This window comes from Mus pahari, chromosome 13 (assembly GCF_900095145.1).
Source record: "Mus pahari chromosome 13, PAHARI_EIJ_v1.1, whole genome shotgun sequence".
Lineage (NCBI taxonomy): Eukaryota > Metazoa > Chordata > Mammalia > Rodentia > Muridae > Mus > Mus pahari.
In genome coordinates, this window is record NC_034602.1 from 75,351,458 (window position 1) to 75,362,008 (window position 10,551).

The 10,551-nt window shown below is 37.9% G+C and overlaps 1 protein-coding gene across 3 annotated transcripts in view; it reads right to left on the bottom strand.

Annotated features, from left to right (window-relative positions):
- The window catches only part of Cenpc (centromere protein C), a 44,261-nt gene that overhangs the window by 19,979 nt on the left and 13,731 nt on the right, over positions 1–10,551 (bottom strand). For all 3 annotated transcript variants that reach the window (XM_029545407.1, XM_029545405.1, XM_029545406.1), the window contains 3 exons: positions 9,234–9,435; positions 8,148–8,357; positions 278–879 (listed from right to left, as the gene is read on the bottom strand). In XM_029545407.1, coding sequence (XP_029401267.1) covers positions 278–879; positions 8,148–8,357; positions 9,234–9,435 — 1,014 coding nt within the window. The remainder of the gene's footprint in view (positions 1–277; positions 880–8,147; positions 8,358–9,233; positions 9,436–10,551) is intronic.

Sequence of the window (10,551 nt, forward strand, 5' to 3'; positions counted from 1 at the left end):
AGTGGGTGGGTAGGGGAACAGAGGTGGGGGGAGGGGTATGGGAAACTTTCGGGATAGCATTTGAAATGTAAATAAAGAAAATAATAAAAAAAAAAAAAAAAAAATCAAGTGAGTCTGTCCTGAACTATACCTAGAGAGGTTCCCAAGAAGAACCCCAAAAAGGTGGATTAATTTTTAGAGGAGCTTTCTGATGCTCACCTCCCAAAGACAGGAGAAATACTAACAATTGTAAAATGATGCAGGAGTACTCACACTCTGAGCTAACATGTTCACTTACCAAGAGCTGCCTTATGTTTCTTGGGACTAGGCTCATTCCTCACCTCTTCACAGTCCCTCATATTTCTTTTCGAATTGATCTGTAACTTGTCTTGGCCAGTGTTTGACACACTGCTATTCTCACGGTTGCTCTGTCCCACACTGAGCTCTTCAGCTTCTTTAGGCTTAGACACTCTCCTCTGCTTCCGTTTCGTAGTTCTTTTCCGTGCAGGTGGTTTTTTGGCAGTCTTAGAGTGCATTTTATTTTCTGTAGATCTACAGTCATTCTCCAACTCATCAGTCCAAGTAGTTCCCAGGTTTTCATCAACAGAGAGCTGAGCTTCCTCTACTGGGTGAGCCTTATCAGACTGTGTGTTACTTACAAAAGTCGTTGCAGATAAACTCTGAGGTTTCTCTCTTGACTTCTTACCTTGAAGCAGTGCAATGTTTTCAGGAGATGGCTTGTGGGGGCTCAGATGCCTGTCTTTCTTTGGTATCAGCACCCAAGGTCGACTTGAAAAACTTCTATCTGACCCATCAATAATAAATTCATCTTCTAATAATTTTATGTCGTTTAGAGGAGGCGGAGAAGATGGAACTGCTGCTGTGTGCCTGACCACGGAACTAAAACAGAACATTACTGCAACACTTAGGAGAGACAGAGGCTTCATCTCTGTTTACTGAAGAGACATTTTATACAGGAAATAACATCTCTATCTGATTAAAAAGGCGGTTCACATGCCCCCTCAATTTTCTCTAATATTCCCTCCATTCTATAATAAGATCGTAGGAATTTAAAGCGGGGTATCTACTTTAATGCCCTTCATTAAATATATATACTAAAACCTTGAAATTCATAGCTGTATAATTATAACCAAAATGTATTTACTTACAATAGAAAATGCATGTCATAGCTATATATGTTTGATTAAATTATTTGGACAGATACCTATATTTTCATTTCTGAAATGCAACAAGATTAAATATAATAAACTACCATACTTAATACTTTAAGAGAACAATAATACAACTGATCTTGAATGTTTTCTTGTTTTTTATATCTAACAGAATTCCACTCATAACAGCACCAAATACACAGATGTCAAATGAAAGAATTACAATAACTATTCATTCATATAAAAGAACTATAACATACAAATTTGATCTTAAGGTTCAACTCTCATGCTTATTTTCCAAAATAGTTCAATATTATGATAATGGTTCAGAATTAACTGGAATATGACAGGCATGAGAAATATAGTGCTACAAAACCAGGAAAGGATAATTCTTATTACAAAGCACACAATGCCACATAATCTACTCTCATGAGGCTGTAGTCCTATTTCCCTAAAACTTTAGCCTTAAATTTATTGTACTAAAGCATTATCATACTTGCATGTACTCAGTTACAAAATAGGCAGCGTTAACGCTAATCACAGTTTATAATCTGGCAACATTTGCTAAAATATTCATAAAAGAACACACCTTTATACATCTTAGGCAATTCACACATTTAGTGATTACCCTGGTTGGTTTTTGTTTGTTTTATGAGTTTTTTTTCTTTGTTTTGCTTGTCAACTTGACACAAACTACTGTAACCTAATTAAAAAAAAAAAAAAAAAAAAGACCATAATTGAGAAAATGCCCCAATAAGACACAAGCCTGTGGAGCATTTCCTTATTAAGTGATTGACATGGGAGGGCCCAGGCCATGGTGCACAGTGCCACCCCTAGGCAGGTGGTTCTGGATGATCTAAGAAGCAGGCTGAGCAAGCCACCTTTGAACAAGCTAGGAAGTAGCACTCCTCTACGGCCTCTGCTCCCATTATTGCCTCCAGGATCTTACTCTGACTTCCCTTCATGAAGAACTATAATCTGTGCAGAAGAAGTGAAATCAAGCTTTTCCTCCCTTACTTGGTCGTGGTGGCGCACACCTTTAATCCCAGCACTTAGGAGGCAGAGGCAGGTGAATTTCTGAGTTTGAGGCCAGCCTGGTCTACAGAGTGAGTTCCAGGATAACCAGGTCTACACAGAGAAACCCTGTCTCAAAAAGAAAAAGAAAAAGAAAAAGAAAAAGAAAAAGAAAAAGAAAAAGAAAAAGAAAAAGAAAGAAAAAGAAAAGGAAAAGGAAAAAGAAAAGGAAAAGGAAAGGAAAGAAAAGCCCTTCCTCCCCAGGTTGCTTTTGGTCACAGCAAGTAAATCAGAGATTGGTACCAGGTCACAGAGTGTTACTGTGACATGCCCGACCACACGATTTGGGGAGGTTTGTGTTGGCACTTGAACTTTAGACTTGAAAAGCTACTGAATACTTAGAGCACCTCAGTAAGCTGTTGTGTGGGAGCTTGAAAGAGAATATTGAGAGCAATGCAAAAGATGGGGACTTAACTTGTACAGTTTCTGAGGAAAGTTGTTGAGAGTCCCTTAAAGACTCTATTGGGAATATTTGAAATGTGAATTAAGAATTTATAGTTCTGGTCAGCTAGAGCTGAAGAATTGGTGATTAACAAGAGATCATTTGCACCGCCAAAGCGAAACCCTTGCTTTGCTGGAACCATCGATACTGGTAAACAGGGACTAAAGAATAAGCTGTGATTAAGATCATTGAGGCAAAATTTTCAGGAGTTTCTTCAAAGCCAGTACACAGAAGCTGTGGCCCAAAGGTGGCCCAGGTGTACCTTGTGCTGTCAGCCAAACTTATATAAGAGTGTCCCAGGTGGTACAGGTTTTAAAACCATAAAAGGGTCATGGAGAGATGTAGAAACTTAGCACCATGTGACAGGGTTAGATTTCTTGAGGGTGGCTCAGGAGAGGTTACTGGTGAAGGTGCAGCCCAGTTACAATGAAGACCCCACCATTCTGGAACTGTCAGTAGCCTGAGATGACAACCAAGGCAACTAGCAGCCTACGTGTAGTGCGTAGTGGAGCCAGCCTCCACCTAGGAGATGTGCACTGTGTGCTGAGGCAAGCCCTTTTGGAGCCTAGAAGGAGACTGTGATTCCCAGAAGTCTGAGCTGCACAATACTTGGACTTCCTTTTGTTTTGGTGTGACTATGAATAGGCTCTGGTTCTTCTCTCTTGGAAACTGAAGGTCTGTAACTTAAAAAAGACTTGGGTATTATAGAGATACCTTGGATGTTTTGGAAAGGCTTTGAACTTTCAAAGAGAATTTTGTTTTAATGGTTTAAAGAGCATGGCTTTAAAGATTGTGGAGTTTTTACGTTTCAGATATGTTTTATATGAAGAGATATTAACAAACCGTCTTGGGAACAAAGGAACAAGGTTGTCACTTAAAATTGATGTCCTTTTGTGTCAAAATAACAAGGAGTATTGGTCCTGATTGGTTTTTGGTGTTTATGTTTTATGTGTTATGTTTCTTTTTGGTTTGGTCATGAACTTGACACAAGCTAGTGTTGTCTGAGAACAAGGAACCACAATTGAGAAAACGGCTCCATAAAACTGGTCAATATGGCATTTCTTAATAAGTGATTGATGTGGAAGGGCCCAGCTCATTGTGGCCAGTGCCACCACTTGTCCTAAATGGCCTAAGAAGCAGACTGAACAAGGCAGTAAGCATTGCTCCTCCATGACCTCTGGTCCAGTTCCTGCCTCCAGAATCCTGCTATGAATTCCTGGCCTGAGAGTTGTAAGCTAAAGATTTTCCTCCTCTTCCTCCTCATGTTGCTTTTGATCATGATCTTTCATGGAGCAAAAGAAACCCTGACTAAAACATAATTCACATCATCTAGAGTGGCACAGTGTAAAAATAAAGACTAGTTCCCTAGGATTAAATAGCACTTCGTCCAATTAGCTGGAAAGTTCATATGAAGTAGGAACTATTTAAAGGACTTCAATCAGATGCACTGATTTTCACTGTTGTTTCTATACTAGTCTTAAGCAAACCATGTAATACAGTGAAGAAATGCAAAAATCAAAAATTAGAGTAAATGTTCAGACTCTAAAACTAGTGTGCACACTCCTGTTTCAGCCTTTTAAGAAAAACTATTTCTTTTTATTCATAATAGAAGCAATAGTAGAATGGAAGAAATACCTATTTTTCTCTTTTCATTAGGATATACTCATTTTCTAATCTCAAATTCTTAAAAATGCATAATGTAAGATAACAAATATGCTAAAAATATAGTGTTTTAATAGTTGACTTACATAATTAAAAATGAAAAGCTAGTAACAAAGTTAACATCCTTAGGAGGCTATAATTAATAAATGTTTAATGGACATACTGTTTAACAATTTAAGAAATAACCAAACTGACAAATGAACATAATCCGTCTTGTCTCTATGTTGTTTGTAATCCCTAGTTCTTTCTCTAAGAATGATGTTAAACATTTTTAATGAAGCTACCTGTGATGTTTTGTATGTGCTTGACCCAGGGAGTGATACTATTAGGAGGTGTGGCCTTGCTGGAGTAGGTGTGTCACTGTGGGTATGGGCTTTAAGACCCTAGTCCTAGCTGCCTGGAAGTCAATATTCTGCTAGTAGCCTTCAGATGAAGATGTAGAACTCTCAGCTCCTCCTGCACCATGCCTGCCTAGATGCTGTCATGTTCCCGCCTTGATGATACTGGACTAAATCTCTGAACCTACAAGCTAGCCCCAATTCAATGTTGTCCTTATAAGAGTTGCCTTGAGCCAGGCAGTGGTGTCCCATCCCTTTAATCCCAGCACTTGGGAGGCAGAGGCAGGCGGATCTCTGAGTTCGAGGCCAGCCTGGTCTACAGAGTGAGTTCCAGGACAGGCAGGGCTACACAGAAACCCTGTCTCAAAAAAAAACAAAAAAACAAAAAAACAAAAGAAGAGTTGCCTTGGTCATGGTGTCTGTTCACAGCAGGAAAACCCTAAGACACCACCCCAAGCAGGAATCAAGACCTCATAGGTGTCTTCCTCCTCTCTTCTCCTACTTCAAATCACTATTATGTGACCAGTCATTCAAATTCAATGTAAGCTTAGGAAACAACCTTGACAATATTAAAGTTAGAAATAGATGATTTCTGATTAGGTAGAAAAATTATTAAAGACAATGTTACTTTGGGCAAGGTGGAGTTAGTCATAAAGAACTCAAGGATGCTAGAGGATGACGATGAACAGACGGAATGACACTAGAGAGTACAAGGGTTCACTGAGCTGCTACATGTGACTACAGAACTTTACTCACTACGTTATCAAAAACAAAACTTGAAAAACTAATTTTTCTCTCAGATATGGGATAAAGTTCACAAATACATTTGAGTAAGATGGTGAGTAGGACAACATGCATACTAACTGTGGCATGGAGGGAGGTGCTACCAAAGACTGAACAAAAGAGAAATTTCATTCACCATAATTCAGTATATTATAAAAATTTCCTAGTGTGCCTATTAGCACTGTCAGAAAAAAATAAGCAAAAAGCTTCTAAACTGGAAAGGTGTCCAAATTAAGAAACACTTACATAAAGCCTGGTAGTGGTGGCACACAACTTTAATCCCAGCACTTGGGAGGTAGAGGCAGGCAGATTTCTGAGTTCAAGGCCAGCCTAGTCTATAAAGTGAGTTCCAGGACAGTTAGGGCTACACAGAGAAATCCTGTCTCGACAGAAAGAAAGAAAGAAAGAAAGAAAGAAAGAAAGAAAGAAAGAAAGAAAGAAAGAAAGAAAGAAAGAAAGAAAGAAAGAAAGAAAGACTTACATAAAGTAATAAAACTAAGTACAGGAACTAAAAACTCAGAAGGAGAGCTGAAAAACCCTAGAAGCCTAGTCTAGACTTTAAGAGAAAATAGTAACAGCCAAACAAAGATGGACTTGGCTTACACATTTACACACTGCAGTGTGTACTGCAGAAACTGTTCACTAGGGATGGTGAAAGGCACTTGACTTCTTCAAATAAAGCAAGCAGTAGATCTCCACCCTAGCTGCCATAAATTTTAGGTGTGGCCAGGCCTTAGAAATCCCTATGTGCACATTATTAAGTGCATCAAGTTGTTTAATGTAGAATAGAGCACATTAAATTTTATTTTAGGACAAGTTCAGCCTTCAGAGAAACATGTATCAAAACTCTGAGATTGCATCATTTGCTAATTGGAATGCCTAAGAATTAAAAAGAAAAAAAAAAAAAAAGACAGCAAATATTGGCAGGAATGTAGGGAAATGGGGACACTCACACACTAATAATGGGAGAACAAATTAGTAGAGCCACTTTGGAAATCAGCACGGTGATTCCTCAAATAGCTGAAAATAGAACTACCATAGGAATCAATCACACCACTCTTGAGTGTATTCCCAAAGGACTATTTATCCTATTATAGAGACACGGGCTCTCCATATTCAAGGATGCTCTGTATCACAGTTGGGAATAATGGGATAGGACTGTGGTTCGGTTTTGTTGGTTCTGGAAATTGAAGGAATGATTAAAAGGGACATATTTTGCCACTAGAGGTGAGATTCCTAAATTCCCAATAGCGAGGAAACGGAAACAACCTAGATCCCCACCAGCTGATGAATGCATATGAAAATGTGGTGTACTATCACAATTTAATATTATTCAGCCATTAAAAAAACAAATGTAGCATGTCTACATTTTGTTCAACTTGCGGACAAAGGCATGGAAGACCAGTACCATAATAAATCCTCTGGCAACTAAGACCTCATTGTGCAGTATGAGTTTATGACACATACAAGAGTTATCTCATCCACACACAAATGGGAGAGATGGGGGAGAGAAAAAGAAACTCCAATTATGAGATTCAGAGTTAACCTATAACAGCAATAACAACCCTACTAACCACCAAGTGCCAGAATTGGGTTGCTTCTTTTGGAGTTGTTGGCTAGTTAGGACCCACAGACTCCCAAACATTACAGAATATTGTCAGTGATATTGGTTATCCTTCAGAACTGACAATTAGACCCTATTGAAGACGCCACATATCTGAATTATAAAATGCCTTGTCTCAAGATGGGCTTGCTGATACAATCATGGCCTGAATAGCACAGAAGTAACCAACCACTTCCTAATTGGGTTTAGCTGCCATTCCACAAGATGAAACCCATACCTGGCACTGTGGCTACACAGGTCATAGGCCCCAGGGGACAACCTGCTATCTTATTCTCTAAATGGACATATTATTAAACTGAGTTCTATTGGATTTCATTATGTCCATACATTAATGCATCTCCCAACCCTCCTTGAGAGAAGCAAGTATTTGTAGTAGACAAAAGAGACCTACAACTGGTACAAGTACACAGAAAACTAAAGTGTGGAGTGTCCAGCCCTAAAGGCATATCTGTATCACATTCCCTCCTCTCATGTGATCAAATAATCAAAGAATCACTGGGGGAGAAGGGAAAAGAATTCAAGAGTCAAAGCAAAGGTGACCTGCAAAGAAACAGCATCTTCCAGACTTAACAGGGCAGTTACATATATGGTTGTGGTTGTGACAGGATACACAAGATCTGTGCAAACTCATGCCAGCCCAGTGGAGCACAAAATCCTACCTCTAACCAAGGCGGGCAGAGAGAGACTCAGTTTTCTCTAAGGATGTAGCCCTACTAAGTCAATCATGCTCCAGTGCAAGGCCATACGGCCAAGAACATTCAGGCAGCACAAAAAAGACCTGACAGGTGTTTTTTTGTTTTGTTTTCTTTCCTTTTCTTTTGTTTAAAAAAAAGAGAGAGACCACAAATTTGCATTTGAAGAAAATAGGGGTGTAGATCTGGGAAGAGTTTGAGTGTCATATAATGGGGAGGGGTTCAAATGTTCTAAACACATTATACAATATTCTAATAAAATTTTTATAATTGAATAAAACCTAAAGAAAAAGATTTCTACGTTAAAGAACATTGGTAATTCCCAGATACAGTTCACAGAATGAAGCAGACATGCCCGTGAGGACGCAGTCAGAACTGTACCTGGATTTATTTTTCCTCTTGACAGTCTCTAAATATAACTCTGAAAAACTCTTCTTAGAACGTGATTGGACTTCAAAACTCAGATCGTCTCTTTTCTGAGTAATTTCTGATGATGTCCCTTCTTGTCCCTCGGATATGTTATCCTCTACTGGTAACGCACTGTTCTCTATTTCTGCTGTGTTTGAAATAACTTTATCTTCAAAATTTAACCTGAAAGGTTAAAAAGGGAAGCCAAATTCTCCCATGAGGTAAATTACACTCATTACAAAGGTCTTCAAATAATAACAAAGTACCTTAGATAACCATTTTTTTTTTTTTTTTGCATCCTAATAGGAAAAAGGAAAGCTCTAAGAAATGGGACTGGGTTTATAACTCCATTCTACAAAGGACCTAATACCCTTGTGATTACAAATAAGATGTAGGAAATATAAACCGTTTCTCATGAGGTGGAGAGAATATGAGAATATACATAATTTATGTGTGTTTGTGTGTGTGTGTACACACACATGTATACATGTATGTTTGTGTGTGTATATATATATACATATATGTGTATACATGTATGATATACATATATAAAAATGTCAATGAAAATTATCTTGTAAGATAACTAAAAAAAAGTTAAACAAAAGAAATTATAGAAAAGTTACTATTATCACAAAGGAAACTGTCGTATTTACTGTGTGTCTGCATATATGATGTATAAGGATGCACACACCACAGCATGCATATGGAAGTTAGAGAACAACTTTGCAGAGTCAGATTCCTCTTTGCATCTTTATTTGGCTTTCAGATACTAAACTCTGGTTACCAGACTTGCACACCAAGTGCTGAACCATTTTACCAGTCCCATAATAAAAACACTTTTTCATATATTATAAAACAGTTAACCTCCAAACTTCTCTGACGTATACTTTAATGCTCTCCTTGCTATTAAATAAAAACTAAAGCTAAGCAAAAAGTATTGTTTTTTCTCATATTATCCCTAAACCCTTGCTTCAAACCTACATAGAAGGCTAAATTAACATTTTTTTATACAAGGATAAAAATATAAGCTTAATTATCATTACTTAAATACAAATTTACCTTTTCCTGGTTTTAAAAGAAATGTTTGTATTTGAAGCCTGCTTATCTACTGGACTCCTTGCGACAGAAGCCACTCTCTTTTGGCCAGCAGATGAAACAGCTTTCTGTGACGCCGACATGTTTGCACCCAAAAGAACCACAGGGGAGCCAATAGATGAGCGCGATTCATCAGATGCACCATGGTGAACTTCATTAGCCTGAACTAAAATAAAATTATATGGTAGTTCTCGGTAGTTAAAAACAGTATTTAAACCAAATGTACTTTTAAAAACCAAACATAACTTAATTAGAAGATTGCAGAGAAGAGCTTTTCCTTAAGTTTAGATTCAAAGCACTCTGATTAAACTGCCTAAGTACTTTAAGAGTACTAAGTACCTTGATTTACCAAAGTAATGAGCTGAAGCACATACTTGGTCCACCCTAACTGCAGCTTTCGAAAGACTGAAATCCTCAAACACAGGAACTTCCAAATTTATGCCCAAAGTGTTGACATATAAAGCTTGACAGATAAAATAAAGAAAAGCAAAAGAAATGATGAGATGCTGCTATGTTTATGCTAACAGCAAGTAAGCTAACATGGCTAGGTGAGCATGCATGCATACATAAATAGGCATACATATAACAGGTAAGTGAGTACATATGTGCATACATATACCTGTATGCACACACACATATATACATACATATATGTGTATGTGTGTATAAATACATTCACACACACACACACACACACACACACACACACACACACACACAGAGTGTACATATATACTTATATAAAATCACCTTCAGTCTTCCAGTAAAATGCCTATTAACTTGCTGCTTTATTAACATTATTAACTCACTGCTCTAAAATGCAAAAACTTAAAAAATTAAATATAACAAAAATGGGCTTTTGGCTCAGTGATGAGATGTTATTTTCCTGTTTCTCCCTCCTAATATGACTAAATTTCTTAGAAACCATCTATCCATCAACATTAACAAGGCTCTGAAACCTGAAAGCAGGGAAAGTACTTAGAAAACTAAAGATTTAAGAAACAATTCACAACATTCTTTCTCAGGCTTTCTGTTCACCTCCCTGGCATCTAAGAGGTCTGAAACCCAGAACCAACAGTACATAAAGGAAGGGAGGAACCCCTATTATCTCAATAAGAACCCAGCCCTAAAGGAAAACTCCAACCCTTGCTAATATAACCCTTGTTATAGCGCATGAGCTCTATAACATGGAGGTTCCATTCCGCCTGAAGTGCTAGAGTGTGCCCTTCAAACTTTAGCATCTTGAAGGGCATTCTCTCTCTCTCTCTCTCTCTCTCTCTCT